The sequence below is a fragment of the Herpailurus yagouaroundi genome, unplaced genomic scaffold, assembly GCF_014898765.1.
Source record: "Herpailurus yagouaroundi ecotype Mexico unplaced genomic scaffold, PumYag 163, whole genome shotgun sequence".
In the NCBI taxonomy this organism is placed as follows: domain Eukaryota; kingdom Metazoa; phylum Chordata; class Mammalia; order Carnivora; family Felidae; genus Herpailurus; species Herpailurus yagouaroundi.
The window spans coordinates 47641928-47662880 of NW_024412404.1; the positions used below are offsets into that span (position 1 = coordinate 47641928).

The window sequence follows — 20953 nt, forward strand, 5'->3', positions numbered from 1 at the left end:
CCACATCAGAATTTTACAGAAGCATCCACACTGACATTTGTCCATGCCCTGCCTTGGGTGATAACAGATACTAGTAGCTACGTTTACTAAACCCCTACTATATTGCCAACAACTGTATTTCCATCTAGGACTTCATTTCCCATGCCCCCTTGCATCTAAGTGGGCTCACGTGAGTAGTTCTCATAAATGGAATGTGGGGTCGAGGTGATGTCTGGGTCAGGAGAGTAAAAACTGGGTGTGCCCTCTCCACACTCCTCCCCCTTCCACCAGCCGGAATGGTGGCATCAGAGGATGGAAAGAGCCTGGAGCTCCGAATCGCTCTCTTACTAGTGGAAGAAAGTCAGCCACCAACCAAGAACACCCATTCCAGACTGCTACATAAACAAGAGTTAAGGCTCCACAGTACCCGGCCACTGAAACGTTGAGACCTGTTACCATAGCTAGCATTACTCTAATCAATACAGTGGATAAAATCACTCTGTGATAAAAATCACTGCTCCACCCTAGGAGAGAGTCTGTTTAAGAAATACAAAACAGGAAGCCAACTCCAGGAAGAATGGGAGTAGGACAGAGTTTAGGAAAATCTGATTCAAGTCTTCCAGAAGGAAGAACCATAAAAATAGCCAAAAACTCAAGTTGGCACAGTCACCTCTGACAGAACATGAACCTTCGATTAAACTACCCCCAAGAACAGAATATAAAGCCTTACAGATGGGAAGGATAAAGAATTTGGATTTCTTAAAGGCAGAGCTGGCACAGCTCTGGCCCCAACCAATGATTCTCCTGGTGTGGGGCCAATGGCGCCCACAAATCCCAATGTTTGACTTAGATGGTACGTGAAAGCATCCAGATTACCAGAAAGAATGGACAATTCCTCACCTCAAAAGTCTCTCTGGGCCCAAACACATGATACGGCAACCCTTATTCTGGGTTTACAGAGAAAGAACCCCTCAGAGTTGCAGAGGACAGTGAGGACCAGGCCCCTGGACTGCCAGGTCCCCGTGTAATTACGCATTTGGGGTGCATTTTCTCTCTAGCACGGAACAGTGCGTGGGTGTGTGTATTTGTGTTTTGGAAAGTACACAAAGGACAGAATTCAAGATTTTCCTTCATTCTCCAACACCCTCCCTTCCCCACCCGTAGGAGAAATTCCATCAACTCTGAATCTAGCCTGAAATGAAACAATTAGGAACAACAGCCACAGAGAACAGCAGCCTCTCTATTACCGAGAAGGCTGCTGCAGCAGGTCACACACAAAGCCGAGCCTTCCTTCTTGTCCTCACAGTCCTGGCAAGGCCCCAGAGTCCCACTTAGCAGTCACCCCAACTCTGCCCCACCTCTCCACAGGAACCAAGGAAGGGACTCGGGACTTCTCATTTGCTTCTCTGGACGGCATCACAAACCCTCTCAGGTTCCAACCTTCCCAAACCCCTCTGCCATCTGCCTGTCAGGTCCACGCTCAGTCTGTGTTCTACGGCTTCTCGTCCAATCCTTCCCCTCTTCTCTGCTCCTAAGGCCGGCATCATGTCCCAGCCCTCTGTATCCTGACTCTGGAATCCTGCAATGGCCTCCCAATGGCTTCTCAGTCTCCAGTATCTCCCTTCTCCAATCCATACTAACCCCCGGTCCTTCTCTTGTTCAAAATCCCGCCATTCTCTTGTTCAAAATCCCTCAATGGGTCCCGACTTGTCTGACAGAAGCCTCAATTCCTGACTCTCAATTACTCATCCAGGGAGAAGCCATCCAATTCTGATATTCCGGGACCATTAGCAGGAGATGAAGGGCTGATGAGAGCCTGTTACATCACCTGCCGTTTGGCCAACCTCACTGCCATTCCCAAAGTTTAGCAAGGAAGACAAGTTTATCAGGCCATTGGACCAGACACAGCTTTATAATGACCAAAACCAAAAATCAAAAACCCAAACTGGCTGACGAACAGCACCCAGAACCAAGGTTATCAAGATAAACTTGGCCTGTCTTGGCTACAAGAATCTCCCCTGCTAGTAAACAAATAGATTATATTCTAACTCCAGGCAGAATAAAACAAACTGAAATACCAACAGTGCAAAGCTTGTCACACCCCTTACTCAGAAACTTTCAACTTTTAATTCAAATAACACTCATGGATCCAGTCTTTCACACACCTGAGGCCTCTCCCTGAGGTGAACCGTAGGGAGTCCTTTCTTTTTTTTTTTTTTTCTTTTTTAAGCAGGCTTCACACCCAGTGCAGAGCCCAACGTGGGGCTTGAACTCTTGACCCTAAGATCAAGACCCGAGGTGAGAGCAAGAGTCAGACGCTTAACCAGCTGGACCACCCAGGCGCCCCAAACTGTTAAGAATCTTTAGCTGGGGCTCTATGACGGCCTGTGAGACTCTCTCAGAGGAGAGACCCAATTTCAGACAACAGTGCTAGGAGACTGTGATGGTTAATTTTATGAGCCACTTGACTTCAGACCATCTCCAGATAGCTAGCTGGTAAGACATTATTTCTGGCTGTGTCTGTAAGGTGGTTCCTGGAAGAGATAACATTTGTGTCAGTATGCAGCACCTGGGTAGCTCAGCTGGTTGAATGTCTGACTCTTGGTTTCGGCTCAGGTCATGATCTCACAGTTCATGAGACTGAGCCCCACATCGGGCTCCAGGCTGACAGCATGGAGCCTGCTTGGGATCCTCTCTCTCTCTCTCTCTCTCTCTCTCTCTCTCTCTCTCTTAAAATAAATAAACTTTAAAAAAAAATTGTGCATCGGTAGACGGACTAAAGATCATCCTACCAATGCAATCATCATCCAATCCACTGAGGGTCTGAAGAGATCAAAAGAGTAGAGGAAAGTGAAATTTGCTCCCTCGTTTGAGCGGAGGCATTCATCTTCTCCCGCCCTCGGACATCAGCATTCTTGATTCTCGGGCCTTTAACTCAGACAGGGACATACAGCACTGGGTAACCACAAGCTGGGGGAAGCAGAACGCCAGTGGTGTGGTTCCAGCTCAAACCCAAACCCAAAGGTCTGAGAACCAGGGGAACTACTGTGGGAGCCCTCCCTCATGATACGTCCCTCTACACACATGGACATCTCTATACAATTTTATTGGTTCTGTCTGGAGAAGCCAGACTGATCCAGGAACTCACAGAAGACCCCACACCAACTGCCATATAATGTGCTCCCACCGCAGGAACCAGCATCCTGCTCAATATGGAGATACAAGAGCAGCAACCAAATCAGTCCAGGGCAATTGCCTGATGCTTGAGAGGCAGAAAATGAAAAATATCACTGGTACGTCGGCACGGAATCCATGTGACATGAAGCCCAAGTCCAGAGGCTAAAGCCTGGGACTGACTGGAGACAGGGAACACCCATCAGAGGAGCCTGGACAGGAGGGGAAAGAAAGGGCCTCCTCAGGGACAAGGCTAGAGTCTGCCCTTCCTAAATGCTGGGGTGCCTGCTACCTGTATCTCCTACCAGGACTCAGGCCCAGGTTGTGTGGGGCCAAACTACTTACTCATCTAGCCCTTAGCCAACAGGAAACTTTGGTTCCCACGAAGGTGGTGAATCTTGTTAGTCCATTCTAGAGGACACAGGTGAAAGGAAGAATTGTCACCAACCCCTACCCTAAACTGCACCCACCTCCCCTGCCCCCACCAACGCCTACTAAATCTAACAGTAACATACCCGCCACCCTGGCTTCCTCACATGCCACCCCCGTTCCGACTGAATCTTCTACTTCTCCTATACTCACATCTCGCACTCTCTCGCCTCCCTCTTCATCCACTTTTGCAGGCAGAACCCTAGTCTTCAGTGGCTTCCTCTCTCGACACAAGGATCTCCCTTTCCCCTCACCTCTTCAATCCAGTTCTAACCCATCATGGCATGAAAAGTGTTGTTGTGGATCAATGGAGCAAGAATTCCATGGAACACTGGAGTCCCTTACCCTACCCCTAAGATGACTGTGGGAAATCCATAGACATTTAATTTAAGTCTAGGAAATGCTGAATACTTCTTCCTCTCCTTAGAGTTGCACATTAAAGTGCAACTTTACAGTGCACATTAGCATTTAAAGGCCCCGAGAAGTCCTGCAGTTAAGAAACTGGTCAAATGGGCAAAGGACTCAAACAGACATTTCTCCAAAAGAGACATACAGAGGGCCAACAAACATATGAAAAGATGCTCAACATCACTAACCATCAGGAAAATGCAAATCAAAACCACAATGAAAAAAATGCAATATTACCTCATATCTGTTAGGATTCCACTATAGGGGGAAAAAAAAACAGAAAATAAGTGTTGGCAACCCTTGTGCACTGTTGGTGAAAATGTAAAATGGCATAGCCACCATGGAAAGCAGTATGGAGGCTCCTCAAAAAATGAGAATTACTGGGGCACCTGGCTTGCTCAGTCTGTAGAGCATGTCACCCTTGATCTTGGGGTCGTGACTTCAAGCCCCACATTGGGGTTAAGAAGTTAAGAGTTTACTTAAAAAAAAAATAAACTAGGGGCACCTGACTTCAGCTCAGGTCACTAACTCACGGATCGTGAGTTTGAGCCTTGTGTTGGGCTCTGTGCTGACAGGTCAGAGCCTGGAGCCTGCTTTGGATTCTGTCTCTCTCTCTCTCTCTCTCTCTCTCTGTTCCCACTCCCCCACTCATCCTCTCTCTCTCTCTCTCTCTCAAAAATAAATAAAGATTAAAAAAAGTATAAAAAACAAAAAATAAATAGAATTACTATATGATCCAGAGATCCCACTTCTGGGTATATATCCAAAAGAACTGAAACTGTATCCCAAAGAGACATTTACACACCCATGTTCCCTGCATTATTCACAAAAGCCAAGAACTGGATGCAACCCAAATGTTCATGAACAGATGAAAAGATTTTTTTCAAATGTGGCATATAAAAACAAAATGTGGTATAGACACCTGGGTGGCTAAATCAGTTAAGCGTCCAACTCTTGATCTTGGCTGAGGTCATGATCTCGCGGTTCCTAGGTTCGAACGCCACACTGGGCTTTGTGCAGACAGTGTCGAACCTGCTTGGGATTCTGTCTTTCCTTCTCTCTGCTCCTCCTCCACTTGTTCGTGTGTGCTCTCTCACTCTCTCTCTCTGCTCCCTCAAAATAAAAATAAACTTTAAAAATAAGGTGGTATATACATACAATGAATTATCATTCAGCCTTTAGACAGGAAATCCTATCATAAGCTACACCATGGATGAACCTAAAAAACATTATGCAAAGTGAAATAAGCCAGTCACAAAAAGACAATACTGTATGATTCCACTTACGGGAGGTGTATAAAGTAGTCACCTCTTTGAAAGTAGAGTGGAGAGTGGTGAGTGTGAGTAGTGGGAGGTAGGACTGGGGGGGTTGTTCAATGGGTATAGAGTTTCAGTTCTGTAAGATGAAAAAGTTCTAGAGATCTGTTACACAACAATGTGCATATAGTTAACCCACTGTACTGCATACTTGAAAATAGGATGATAAATTTTATGCTGAACTTTGTTATCATAAAGATAGAAACTGTTTAGCTCATTTCACTATATTCTTAACCACTGAATACACTTTTTGCAGAACACCTTGAGACACAACAGGAATACTACAGAATACTGTTTGGGGAATACCGCTCTAAACATCAAAGTACACCGAACTGCATGCTGTTGCCTCTAATTATCCAATCCCTTTGGTTATTTACTTCAGCCCTTCATCGGTTCCTGAGGCCACGAAATCTTATGTTTCCAGGCAGGGGTCCAATCTTCATGCTGTCCCAGGTTAACACTGGCCTGATATTGTCACAACCGTGTGGTCTGGCACCCTTGAGGAGGGGCAGAAAAGCGGCCAGTGAAAGTGAACATCTTTTGAGAACTTTGCTCAACTTACAGTAATACTCTTATGTGCCACCCCTCCATCATGATAGACCCTTATCAGTCATCATCAGTCATGTCTGTACCACATGCCATACCACACATGTGTACACACACACACACACACACACACACACACACACACCAATGATAAACACCAAGCTGCTATGCTAATCAAGTTCTCAACCAGGACTCTGGACTTGGGATTAAGGTTCTAGCTCAATCTGGTATCTTGAAAGTAAAAGATCAAAAGATATAAATGTGGGAACTATTGGTTGGCCCCTGTTTACTGTCTACCATGTTCCCTAAGAAAGGGAGAAACCGACCTACGGCAAGAACTGAAACCCTTCCCATCTCAGTTGTTCTTGGCCAGCTGCATTCCTGCCCTCAGGTTCCACGAGCCACCCCATCTGAGGCCCTGACATCGCACAACTCCAGAGACCACCATTCACAACCTAGAGTTCTGCCAGCGCAGTGGCCCTGCCCATAAACCCTTATAAAGCCTTTTATTGCTCAAAGGACCTCAGGGCAGTTTCTGTTACCTGCCCCTGAAGGATCAGAGAGCACCAGCTGTATTCCCACTATCGCTTATTACCTGCCTGGGCTTCTGCCAGGGGCACTTGCCATGTTGTTTCTCAAAAGCACTCCAACCTTCCCTGCCCTGCTCCGCGGCCTTTGCTCCCACCAATCGCCCTGCCTAGAATCCTCTCCGTCCTTCCTCTGTTTATCCAACTCTACCCATCCTTCAACATCCAGTTCAAATGCCTCCCCTGCTCATAAAGCCCTCAGTCATCTTTCCCTCTCAACCCTAAACTCACAAAGCGCTCTGCCCATATTTTCTTGAAGGCATTTCCACATTCCACCTTGTAATACAGACACATGTATATGTATCTTTACTCCATTACTCAACTGTATGTTCTTGGGAGCAGGACCATTCTAATCTTTGCGTCACATACCACACCTAAGGCAGTGCCTCGCACGTAAGCAAAGGTTATAAAAAATATATATGTATAGATGACTCTATGGGAGAACAGTACTTCGTATACTGTCTCATCTCTCTACTAAACCATCAGCATAGTGAGGGCAGAAATTCAATCTTCAATTCATCTCTGTAACCTTGCAGGAGCATGACCATGGTACAGGCATTCCAACACTTGCTGACTGAATGACCTAAAAGAGTAGATACTAGAATGCTTTCACCCCCTGCCCTTCAGCTCCACCACATGCAACCTCCACCTCTGCAAACCCGATTCTCCCCTATTTAGCTCACCAGTGTTTTCAGAGGTAAAGGTCACTTACTGAGTTACTTCCATCAAAGGTAGTGGTTGCAGGGGGAAGGAGGGTGTTATTCAGAACTACCCCTAAAACCTGCTAGGGTAGAGATCCGCGACAACTTTCTGGCTGCTCTTCTGGCCATGTCGGAGGGACAGGACAGTCTGCATGGGGAGAGGAGAAGGGAGGCAGAACAGACAATTCTGCTAAGGATAGGGTGTGGCAGAGGAGAGGAGGTTAGGTGTGTCAGCGAAAGAAAGGTCCAGATCTCTGCCCCTTCATTTGTCCATCGATGCTTCCACAAGTTATTAAAAGCTGGCTATGTTCACTGGAAATAAGGAAGCCAGGGCCAAAGCAACAAGCATTCAGTGAGACCCTACTAGACACAGGTCCCTGGTGCCAAGCCCTGGAGGACACACTCGGTTGTGGACTGACAGCTAGAATCCTACAAACACACTGGGGATGGAGGAAAAGAATGACAACAGAGGACAGGCTGATGAGATCCAACCCTGGCCCATCTCCACTTAGTACCTGGTGGGCGTCTCCTGATGGGATGATGTAGGCCTGGATCGGCTCTGTCACATACTCCGTGTTCCTCATGGCTTGTCTCAGCTGCCGAAGCAGCTCTGAGGTTACCTTTGGAGCCATTCTGCCGTCTGCAACAACATGAGAGTTTGTTCCAAAACCAGCTTGCCCGGGGCAACTCAGTGACTAGTTCAAAGGCAGCCCTAGGGATGGGCCTGCCAGCTGCCCCACCCTAGCTGCATTTTCAAACTGACCACCCCCCACCACACCAACACCAAAGGTCCCAGGAACTCTACAGTTCACAGTTCTTAAATACCACTTCCCAATAGCCATTTGCGGCATGGAAAGTTGAGCTACTGATACTCATTTCCAAATTGATCAGTTACCTCTTCCACTTCCATGGCTATATTCTGAAGAGATAAACAGATGCACAAAGATACCTGTTGATATCAAAGATCTTTGTTGATAGTAAAAAAAAAAAAAAAAAAAAAGTGGAGGAAAATACACAATTGGGTAAATGAACTATAATATATACAACAGGACACTACAAAATCGTTAAAAATTATAGACCAAAAAAAAATTACACTGATCTATATTTAACTAGCAAAGACACCAAAACCACTGGTGGTTGATTAAAAACAAATTACAAAAAAAGATGTACAGATTGTTCTTATCTGGAAATCTGTATGTGTATATTCAGAGAGAAGTTTCTAGAAGGCCAGTCACCCAAGTGTTAATTAGTGGCTACCTTTGGAGAGAGGGACTTGGAGTGATTTTTCTTTTCTTTTTCTGATGTTTTACTGCTTAAGTTTGACCGCATTAAAAGTAGTACATTTTAGGGGTGCCTGGGTGGCTCAGTCGGTTAAGCGTCCGATTCCTGATCTCAGCTCAGGTCATGATCTCATGGTTTGTGAAATCAGGCTCTGCGCTGACAGCACGGAAGCTGCTTGGAATTCTCTCTCCCTCTCCCTGCTCCTACCCAACTCGTGCGCTCTCTCTCTCTCTCTCTCTCTCTCTCTCTCTCTCTCAAAATAAATAAATAAACTTAAAATATCATATTACAATATTTTTGTTAGCCAACCACAGATTAGGAGATCAGTCCACTACAAGTTAAAAGTCTAAGTCACGTGATCTAGTGAATACCTACTGTCAACTGGGTGTGCAACCTCAGGGAGAAGGGGAGTGGGGTCTCAGTGTCTGTGTTCACCTCTCTAAAATATGGTGGTTGCAGAGTAGATCCAGGGTTTTCCAAACGAGCCCTGAAAAAGTCCCAGGGGTCCCTAAGAGTCTATCCCAATAAAACTAGAGCTGGAGTCACCAGCTCAAGAAAATACAAAACTGAAGCAAATATGAAAATCATTTTAAAAAGAAAATGTTAAATGTAGTCTTACTAGAAATTCTTACACTTCATACTTTTACTAATTTCTAGTAAAGAAATCATCAAAAGAAATACTCAAATCAAAAATGTATTCTTGCCTCCTGATGAGTATAAGAGACAATCTCTATGTGATAAAGGACATAATGCAAACTTTCAAATCATTTCAGCTGGTTTTTCAAAAAACTTTTCTCAAAAACTACTGACATCAGCGAACGGTTCTGATAACTCATACGTAAAATAACTATAGATATATGACTAGATAATGACTATATCATAGTTATAGTCCCATGGGCATATAACAAAACAACTTCACAAAAAGTCAATTATAAAACAGGGACCATACATATCTTTCCACACCCCATATACTGGCACAAAACTATACTATTAGAATTCAAGTAGAATAATGAGTTTTTCCAGCTCATTTTTAAAATAGATTTTACTTTTTTAGAACAGTTACAGATTCACAGCAAAACTGAGCAGAAAACACAGAGTTCCCATATACCTCTCTTTTCCAACATACACACAGCCTCCCCCACAACCAAGATTCCCCACCAATGGAGCCAGAAAGCATTATGCTAAGTGAATTAAGTCAGTCAGAGAAAGACAACAACCATATGATTTCACTCATATGTGGAATTTAAGAAACAAAACAAACGTACATAGTGGAGAAAAAGAGGAATACCAAGAAACAGACTCTTTTTTTTTTTTTTTTCAACGTTTATTTATTTTTGGGACAGAGAGAGACAGAGCATGAACGGGGAAGGGGCAGAGAGAGAGGGAGACACAGAATCGGAAACAGGCTCCAGGCTCTGAGCCATCAGCCCAGAGCCTGACGCGGGGCTCGAACTCACGGACCGCGAGATCGTGACCTGGCTGAAGTCGGACGCTTAACCGACTGCGCCACCCAGGCGCCCCACCAGACTCTTAACTATAGAGAAAAAACTGATGGTGACCAGAGGGGAGGCCGGGGGAAGGCAGGGTGGGATCATAGGTTAAATAAGTGATGGGGATTAAGGAGGGCACTCATGATGAGCACTGGGTACTGTAAGTAAGTGTTGAATCACTAAACCATACACCTGAAACTAAAATTACACTGTATGGTACCTCACTGGAACTTAAATAAAGACTTGAAAAAAAAATAAAATAAATTGAATTTAAAAAACAAAAAAAGATCACCCACCAGAGTGGTACATTGGTTACCACTGATAAACCTACACAGACACATTATTATCCCCCTAAGCCCACAGTTCATTTTAGAATTCACTCTTGGTGTGGTACATTCTACAGGTTTTGACAAATGCATGTCACGTATCTAGCATTATAGCATCATACGAAACCGCTTAATAGTTTTCATTGCCCTAAAAATCCTCTCTGCTCGGTCTTTTTATCCCTCTGCCTCACTGCCCCCCAACCCCCGGCAGTGACCAATCTTTTTACTGTCTGCACAGTGTTGCCTTTTCCAGAAATTCAGACGGCTGGAATCACACAACACATAGCCTTTTCAGATTGGCTTCTTTCACTTAGCAATATATATTTAAGGTTCTTCCACATCTTTTCTTGATAGCTCATTTCTTTTTAGTGATGAATAATATCCCATTGTCTGGATGTACCACAGGTTATGTATACATCCAGCTACCGAAGGTCATCATGGTTGCTTCCAAGTTGTGGCTGTTGTGTATGAAGCTGCCATAAACATCCATGTACAGGTTTTTGCATGGACTTAAGTTTCCAACTCCTTTGGGTAAATACCAAGGAGAATGACCACTGGATCCTAAGGTAAGAATACATTTGGTTTTGTAAGAAACTGCCAAACTTGTCTTCAAAGTGGCTATACCATTTTGCACTCCCACCATTAATGAATGAAAGTTCCTGCTGCTCTACTCCCTCACCAACATTTGGTGTCTCCAGTGTTTCGTATTTTGCCAACCCATTTTTTAAACAAATAAAAAATATTTTACTTAACTATACATGTCCTAACATACAATGTTGGAAGTAATGAAGAGTGACCATGGAGCCATTATACGACCAGTATGGTCAAGGACTGACAGCCTGACTCAGTGTGGCTTGAACTCTGCTAGATGTGGATCTGTTTAGGTTTGTCTTCCACATTTTTATCTGCTTCTTCTCCATCATCACCAGCATCTGGGGCTACAGAAGTCTCAGTCATTACAGTTACCTCCAACAGACTCCCCTGTGAGGTACCATGTTGATCTTGGGACTCACTGAAGAAGTGCTCCATTCTTAATTTGCCAGGGTAGCATCGACCACCGGCACCAGGGCTCCATCTCAGGAGTCTCCACAGGACAGCAAGTACTTAATGACAGAGTCACTGGGAACAGTCCTATTCACAATTCAAACATTCCCATGTTCCTTGCATTATAGCTGCCTCTGAATACTTTTCAGAGAGGCCTCCTTTCCTTTGGCCTAATCTGTTTAACCTGTAATTTCTCTTCTATCTAAGAAGGATCATAATTATCTGATCCAACCTAAGTTTATATGTCAACACCTCCATTGGGTTCAAAATGAAGCCTACTGCAACCTTGTAAGCTTGCCAGCATCTGAAACTTTACTGTGACATCTTTCAGGGGCTTCAAACCATATTTCTGAGCAAGTTGACATTAAAAAGAGTCAAATCAAAATGCAGACTTCCTCGGAGCAGTATTTCCACCTTGGCCGCACAACAGAACTACCTGGGGGACTTCTAATTTAATTAGTCTGGAGTACAGCCTGGGCATCTGGAATTTTAAAAAAAGCAAATACATGATAGCAGCCAATGTATTTTCTTTCAAGATCTTCAATTTCCTTATAGGATTTGGCTTCTATTTGGGCACATTCTGACTTAAAGATTTTGATGGTACTGACTGGGAGTTTATAGCACTGACCAGAGTACATATCAACCTTATCAGTCACTGACATCATCAATAAAGTCAACAGAACTAACGGCAAGCACAAAATCCTCAATTCCAAACTGAAAATCAGCACAGGCAAAATGGAACTGGCCAAGGACATCCTCTGCCTCATGGTCACCATAACCTGCCTCCTCACCACCAGATTCTGACCTTCATCACCATCTCTGCTTCATCCTCACCTTTCCCCTCTTGACCGGCCTCCTCGGAAACATCAGCACCGCAGGCCTTACTCTACTCCACACCCCGCACTTCCCTACACAATGCCACCTGCCGTCACCACCTTCCCTGCTCCCTTCTCCTCTTCCTTCACATTTGGTTGGTGTGCTTGTTCAGATGCAGCCACTTCTTTGTCACCCATATCAGACACAAAGAAAGCGCTCCCCAGACCGCAACCCACAGTCAGGACATGGTAAGTGGCAGCGGCAGCCACAGCAAAGGTGAAGAAGATAGTGATAGGCAATGACTAAAGCAATGGGCTGGGGCATTGGAGGCGGCTTCCAGGCACCAAGATGGCTGGAGCAGCTGTGGCCGCAAGCACAACAGGCCCTGAAAGCAACTGAATGGGTGTGCAGCTAGCCGAGGAGGGGACGAAGCTTACAGAATTACAAGACCCAGCCATGGAGGTGGCAGCACTTGAAAACGCGGCCAAGATGGAGGAGATGAGAGTCTCGGCTGGTTACCCTCGCCAGGTGACTTTTATGAGGGTTAGATAGGTTACTATATACAAAGCACTTAGAAACAGTGTCACACACACAGTAAATGTTATGTGTGTGCAATTAATAGAGAGAGATACACATTAACTACGAAGGCAATGTGATAAATAGCGCAACAGGCGTATATATTGCTTCTCCCTAAGAGAGGGACCATGCCATCGTCATTCCCGAATCCGTGTTATCTAGCCCACCACCTAACACATACATATGCTCACTCAAAGATGGCTGAGTCAAGGTCACAACTTTATGTCATGATCTTTTATCAACCAGACTCAGTATAACCAACAGCAATGAATCTTCAGTGAAAGAAGAAAGCTAGGATCTTAGATGTCATATTACAGCATCTGCTCACTCCACATTCCATTACTTTTAGAAATTTAGAAGCAGCCAAGAGTTAATCAGGGTGTGCAGGGAAGAAAGAAGCCAAGAGCAACAAGCCTAGACCATGATGTAACATTAGCCCATACGCTGCCAGGTATTTTTAAATCATGCTTTAAAGAGAATGACTCACTTAAAAGTCTCTTGTACATGCGGGCCTGCTTTTAGAAATAAGTTTCTAAACCTTCAGCCTTTATCATAAACAAAACTTCACTGCTTAGAAGTACATGAAAAGCACACCATATTCACCTCACTGGGTGGCTAGAAGAATTTAACTTGACATCATGTGTTAGAGCACCATGCACAGCATCTAATACATTATAAAAGCTCAAGGAATATTATTTGAGTCTGGATCTGAAGCACCAGCTGGGTTTCCTACACACCTTGTTGTAAGAATAGAAGGGGCTGGTTTACTCCGATTTCAGCATCTTAACACATGCAAAGATGCCAGGCTGCTCTTCCAGCATCAACAGCTTTAGAGGCAGTGGTTTCCTTCTCTGTCTCACTGCGGAGTGAGGACTGAGGGCTTTACACACATTAGTGGTTAGTTCTCACAATAACCCTCCAAGGGAGGTTTCGCTATTCCCATTTTATAAAGGAACAGGAGTTAAATACTTGCCCCAGACAACTGGATCATCAGGCACCAAGACCCAATATCTATCTCATTCCCAAGTCTATGCTCTACTATAACATATTATCTAGGGGACATAATAGAGGCTCTCTTCAAAGTATTCTAAGACCAATGGAGTCAAACAAGTGGGTTCTAGTTTCCAGCTGGGATCAGCAACCTCAGACAACTGATGTTCCCTGGACCTCTCTTTCTTCATACATAATAAAGAGAAGTTCTCTTTAAACTCTAAATTTGATCATTCGATCACTTTTTCCCTTTACTTACTTATTTCTCATTCCTTCTTCCTTCTTCCTCCCCTCCTTCTTAATGTGACCCAAAATGTGTTGGATACATTTATCTATATTTTTAAAGAAAAGGGACCTAACTGCATGCAATTATAGCACTGCTCTTCCAAAGAGAGACCAGTCACGGCTTATGTGCTTCAGGTGATTAATTTTTTTCAGTCAACTAAAAGGAAATGCTGTGGTTCTCCTGGGTGGTCCTCAGAAAAGCGTTAGCTTTCAAGGGATAGAAATGCATTTAAATACCACTTTTCAGAATTCAGGATTCTGGCAACCCAACAATATGATCAGCCAGTTCTGGGAAGACAGTATGGTTCCAGAAATTTCTCCCAAAAAGATTTTCCTGAATGTACATTCAATGTATACAGTAGAGTACTATACTATAAACTTTTCTCATTTCATAATCTTAAGACAAAAATTGGAGGCCCCTCTCTAAGGTAGTCAATTAAAGTTTACAATAGAGAGTAGAAAAACCAGAAGAGGCCATTTCCAAAAAATAACCTATCTCCTCTTCCACCACCACCCAATCCCCAGAAACAGGAAATACAAAAACTAAAATTCTCTAATGTGTTACCTAAAAAAGTGGTAAATATAGACAGAAATAGTAACCAACTATCCAGAAGCCAAAAGACAAGATGGTTTTTAATTTCCACATATATATCTACCCAATTAGTCCCAACCATGAACAATTATTAATCCTTTACCCCCTCTTCTCTCCCACTTGGAGTTAGAGTATGGGGACCTAAAATTCTTTTGAGGGGTGCCTGGGTAGCTCAGTCGGTTGGGCGTCCGACTTCAGCTCAGGTCATGATCTCACAGTTTGTGAGTTCGAACCCCACGTCAGGCTCTGTGCTGACAGCTCAGAGCCTGGAGCCTGCTTCGGATTCTGTGTCTCCTTCTCTCTCTGCCCCTCCCCAACTTGTGCTCTATGTCTCTCAAAAAATAAATAAGTGTAAAAAAAAAATTTTTTTAATTCTTTTGAGATGTTCCATCTAATTAATAGGCAAAATTATTACCTGTTTCCGTGCCTGGGTCACCAGAGTATGCCACCTCGTTAGGCTCAATTATTCTTAAATTTTTCAGCTGAAAATCCTGGTGATTTGCCCTTAAGAAGAGAAAGAACAGGATATTGCAGACTTTGACCATAGGAAATGTGGCAAGGCTTATTTAGAGAGGATATCTACTTGACTTAGCAATTTTCCTTCATGAGTCAGAAGGACTCTCACCCCGATATCAAAATGAAATTAAGTAAAAGTTTCAGATAAAACCTGCAGCAAAAACAGCACCATAGCAGGCAAACCTTCTCAGATCTAACCTCTTAATTCATGAATTCTCTTCAGTTATGTCTAATCTCCTAACTAGTCTAAAAAGATTTTTTTGGCAACAACTATATTTTTCACATGTACACATTCTATTTGGTTTGTTTGGGGTTTTTTTGTTTGTTTGTTTGTTTGTTTGTTTGTTTGTTTTTAGAGAGAGAGGGCAGGAGAGAACAGAAGGAGAGAAAGAGAATCTTAAGCAGACTCCACGCTCACCATGGAGCCCAATCCCATGACCCTGGGATCATGACCTGAGCCAAAATCAAGAGTCAGACACTCAATGACTGAGCCACCCAGGCACTCCTTGGTTTTGTTTTGTTTTGTTTTTTAATTTGCCTGCTCTTTCTTCATGGTGTGCCATTCTTTCACTATGGTTTCTATTCCTTCTCTTAACTTCAATTATTTGGGGCCCTTATTTTAGAATTCATTTCAGACTTAGAAGGTCTTAGAACCAACTAATCTTTGACAAAGCAGGAAAGAATATCCAATGGAAAAAATAGTCTCTTCAGCAAATAGTGTTGGGAAAACTGGACAGCGACATGCAAAAGAATGAACCTGGACCCTTTTCTTACACCACACACAAAAATAAACTCAAAACGGATGAAAGACCTAAACGTAAGACAGGAAACCATCAAAATCCTAGAGGAGAAAGCAGGTAAAAAACCTTTTTGACCTCAGCTGCAGCAACTTCTTACTCAACACATCTCTGGAGGCAACGGAAACAAAAGCAAAAATGAACTACTGGGACCTCATCAAGATAAAAAGCTTCTGCACAGCCAAGGAAAACAATCAGCAAAACTAAAAAGCAACCAACAGAATGGAAGAAGATATTTGCAAATGACATGTCAGACAAAGGGTTAGTATCCAAAATCTGTAAAGAACTTCTCCAACTCAACACCCAAAATACAAATCATCCAGTGAAGAAATGGGCAAAAGACATGAACAGACACTTCTCCAATGAAGACATCCAGATGGCCAACCGACACATGAAAAAATGCTCAACATTACTAATAATCAGGGAATTACAAATCAAACCCACAATGAGATACCACTTCACACCTGTCAGAATGGCTAACATTAACAACCCGGGCAGCAACTCAGATGTTGGCGAGGATGCAGAGAAAGAGGATCTCTTTCACACTGCTGGTGGGAATGCAAACTGGTGCAGCCACTCTGGAAAACAGTATGGAGGTTTCTCAAAAAGTTAAAAATAGAACTACCCTACGACCCAGCAACTGCACTACTAGGTATTTACCCAAAGGACACAGGAGTGCTGTTTCAAAGGGGCACATGCATACCAATGTTTATAGCAGCACTATCGACATAGCCAAAGTATGGAAAGAGCCCAAATGTCCATCGATGGATGAATGGATAAAGAAGATGTAGTATATATACACAGTGGAGTATTACTAGGCAATCAAAAAGAATGAAATCTTGCCATTTGCAACAACATGGATGGAACTAGAGTGTATTATGCCAAGTGAAATTGGTCAGAGACAAATAACATATGACTTCTCATGTGTGAAATTTAAGATACAAACAGACGAACATCAAGGAAGGGAAGCAAAAATAATATTAAAAACAGGGAGGGAGATAAACTATAAGAGACTCTTTAAAAGAACAAACTGAGTAGAAACTATTTTATCTGTGAAATGTCCTGGTTGTACCAGCACCACTGTCACTGTTGTTTGCTTATGAGATTAATCTCCACTTTAATTTCTTAGCTAGGAGATTTACACACAAATCTCCTATCCCCATCTAGGGATACTCTGATGCCCTGGACCCCAGGTAAGAAGGCCTATAGAGTCTGATAACCTCCCCCAGCTCGGCTTACCAGCTACCATTCAAGCTTTAAGTTCCCCTAAATTTCTGGCACCTGACAATTTCTCTTTCTTTCAAGACTTTTCTATAATTGAGGCCCTACTCTAGACACAACAATGAACAAAACAGACAACATCTCTGACCTCAGGAGGTTTACGTGGGTAGGGGGATAGGGGCTCGAGGATGCAGAACGAAGAGGATCCAGGCGAGGCATTAGACACAAAACAAGAACACAGTCTGTCAGGGAGTTCTGTGAAGAAAAGTAAAGCAGGGCAAGGGGAAGAGTGTCAGAGAGGGAAAGGGAAAGGTGATATTATATGGGGTTGCTAGGCAAGGTCTCTCTGCTAACAGATGACATTTTAGCAGTCCTAGAAAAAAAAGTGACAGATCAAGCCATGTGAAAGTCTGAGAACATTCTAGAGAAGGGGACTAGTAAGTGCAAAGTCCCTAAGGCAGGAGTATGCCTGGTATACATCGGAGAAAGCAAGGAGGCCAGTGTGGTATGACCGTGTGTGCTGGCAGGTAGGGAGGTAAGTGGTTAGGAGACAAGAACAGAGGCAACAAGGAGCCGGCTGTAGGTCATACAAAGGGTTTGGATTTTATTCAGTTTTAAACTTAAAGGTAATTTTGTCATAACTTTACATTTTTATGTATTAGTAGAGGGACAGGAGCCCACATTAGCTCAATTCACCACATAGCCAGAACGAGAAGACCGGACATTTTCACCAATCTTTCCAGGCCTACTCTCTGATGGCTGCTACTTTAATCTTGTTGGACAGAATGAGATGTTCTTTATTGAGGATCATATATTCTTTCATTAAAAAGTAAGACGTCAATATTTCTTATAAATCTAAGTGCAAATATCCTCAGCAAAATACTAGCAAAACTGAATACATTAACATATAAAAAAGATCATATACCATCACCAAGTGGGATTTATCCCATAAATGCAAGATGGGTTCAACATACAAAAACTAATGTCATACACAGTATCAATAGAATAAAGAATAAAAACTGCATGATCACATCAGAAGACACAGAAAAAGCATTTTGACAAAATCCAACACCTCTTCATGATAAAAGTACTCAGTAAACTAGAAGAGAAATTCTTCAACCTGATCAAGAATATTACAAAAATCCACAGCTAACATCTTCTTTTTTTTTTTTTTTTTTTAATTTTTTAATGTTTACTTATTTTGGGGAAAGAAAGAGACAGAGACAGAGATAGAGTACGAGTAGGGGAGGGGCGGAGAGAGAGGGAGACACACAATCTGAAGCAGGCTCCAGGCCCTGAGCAAGTGTTCAGCACAGAGCCTAACGCGGGGCTTGAACCCATGAACCGTGAGATCATGACCTGAGCCAAAGTTGGACACTTAATCGACTGAGCCACCCAGGCGCCCCAACAGCTAACATCATCTTTAATGTTAAAAGGTTGAACATTTTCTATCTAAGATAAAGAACAGGACATCTTGCTACTTTAGTCAACACTATACTGGAGGTTCTATCCAGGGCAATTAGGCAAAAAAGTGAAATAGAAAGCATCAAGATTAGAAAAGAAGTAAAATTATCTCTACTTGCAAATAGCAGTATCTTCAATATAGAAAATCTTGAAGAACCTACACAAAAGAGTCAGAACAAAGAAGACTGCAATCAAGACTGCAGGATACCAAATCAATATACAGTAATTAATTGTGTTTCTATATACTTGCAATGAACAATCCAAAAATAAAACTAAGAAAAGTTCATTTACAACAGCATCAAAAGAATGACTACCTAGGAATATATTTAACAAAACAGATGCAAAGCTTATACTCTGAAAACTACAAAACATTGTGAAAGAAATTAAAATAGACCTAAATAAATGGAAAGACATTCTATGTTCACGGATTGGAAGACTCAGTATTGTTAAAATTGCAATGCTCCCCCAAAATAATCTAGAGGTAAATCCCTATCAAATTTCAGCTAGCTTGTATGTGCAGAAATTGACAAGCAAATCCTAAAATTCATATGGAAATGCATGGAATCCAGAATAGCCACATCAATCTTGAAAAAGAACAACACCGGAGGATTCATCCTTCCTAATTTCAAAACTAATAAAACTACAGTAATCAAGACAGTGTGGTATTGGCATAAGGTATTGGCATATAGATCAATGAGACAGAATTAGTTCAGAAATAAACTCTCACACTTATTGCCAGTTTTTGACAACAGTGCCAAAACTATTCAATGGAGGGGGAAAAAAAAAAAAAGAGTGTCTTCAACAAATAATGCTAGGACAACGGGGAATCCACATGCAAAAGAACGAAAGTGAACCCCTACCCTCACACCAAAAATGAAAATTAACTTAAAATGGATCACAGACATAAATGTTTTCTTGGAAGAATACACAGGCACAAATCTGCCTGACCTTGGATTAGGCAATGATTTCTTAGATACGACGTCAAAAGTATAAGCAACCGAAGGAAACAGATACACTGGACTTTATTAAAGACTTTTTTACTTCAGAGGATACCATCAAGAAAGTGAAAAGACAGGGCACCTGGCTGGCTTAGTGGGTACAGCATGAGACTCTTGACCTCAGGGTCATGAGTTGAGCCCCACATTGGGTATGAAGGCTACTTAAAATAAAATGGTTAGAGAGAGAGAGAGAGAGAGAGAGAGAGAGAGAGAGAGAGAGAGAGAGAAAGAAAGTGAAAAGACAACTGATAAAATGAGAGAAAATATTTGCAACTCATATCTGATAAGAGGCTAACATCCAGAGTATTGCGAGACACCTGGGTGCCTCAGTTGGTTGAACACCCAACTCTTGATTTCTGCTCAGGGTGTGGGATAGAGCCCCGTGTCAGGCTCCACACCGAGTGTGGAACCTATTTAAGAGTTTCTTTCGCCCTCTCCCTCTGCCCCTCTCCCCTACTCACACTCTCTCTAAAATATAATAATAATAATAAATTAAAATAAAATAAATTTTAAAAAAGAACTATTGCAACTCAACAATAAAAAGGCCACCCCAGGGGCGCCTGGGTGGCTCGGTCAGTTAAGTGTCCGACTTCGGCTCAGGTCATGATCTTGCGGTTTGTGAGTTCGAGCCCCGCGTTGGGCTCTGTGCTGACAGCTCAGAGCCTGGAGCCTGTTTCGGATTCTGTGTCTCCCTCTCTCTCTGCCCCTCCCCTGTTCATGCTCTGTCTCTCTCTGTCTCAAAAATAAATAAACGTTAAAAAAAAAAAAAAAAAAGGCCACCCAGGGGCGCCTGGGTGGCTCAGTCGGTTAAGCAGCCAACATCGGCTCGGGTCATGATCTCACAGTTTGTGAGTTTGAGCCCCACATCGGGCTCTGTGCTGAGTGGGGCTCTGTGCTGACAGTTCAAACCCTGAAGCCTGCTTTGGATTCTGTGTCTGCCTCTCTCTCTGACCCTCCCCTGCTTGCTCTCTCTCTCTCTCTCTCTCTCTCTCAAAAATAAATAAACATTTTAAAAAATTAAAACAAAAAAAGACAACCCAATTTTTTTTTTTTTTTTTTGAGGGAGAGAGAAAGAGAACATACATGAGAGGAGCAGAGGGAGAGAATCCCAAGCAAGCTTCACATCCATCGCAGAGCCCAATGTGGGGCTCGATCCCACAACAGTGAGATCACAACCTGAGCCGAAATCAAGAGTCGGACGCTGACACAATTGAGCCATCCAGGCACCCCATGACAACCCAATTTTAAAATGGTCAAGGGCATCTGAATAGACATTTTCGAACACACATTTTTCCTAAGAAGATATTCAAAGAGTGAATGAGCACATGAAAAGATTTTCAGTATCTTTATCCGTTAGAGAAATGCCAATCAAAATCACAATGAGATATAAGTTCACAACCACTAGGAAGGTTATAAT

General features: G+C 42.9%; 1 protein-coding gene across 5 annotated transcripts in view; it reads right to left on the reverse strand.

Annotated features, from left to right (window-relative positions):
* Nucleotides 1-20953, reverse strand: part of XPNPEP1 (X-prolyl aminopeptidase 1) — a 58960-nt gene that overhangs the window by 33126 nt on the left and 4881 nt on the right. For 2 of the 5 annotated variants that reach the window (XM_040486381.1, XM_040486382.1), the window contains exons 2-3: nucleotides 14956-15044; nucleotides 7656-7780 (exon numbers count right to left, since the gene is read on the reverse strand). In XM_040486381.1, coding sequence (XP_040342315.1) covers nucleotides 7656-7780; nucleotides 14956-15044 — 214 coding nt within the window. Of the gene's footprint in view, nucleotides 1-7655; nucleotides 7781-8796; nucleotides 8909-14955; nucleotides 15045-20953 lie in introns of all 5 variants that reach the window. The other 3 variants (XM_040486383.1, XM_040486384.1, XM_040486385.1) reach the window with 3 other exon arrangements.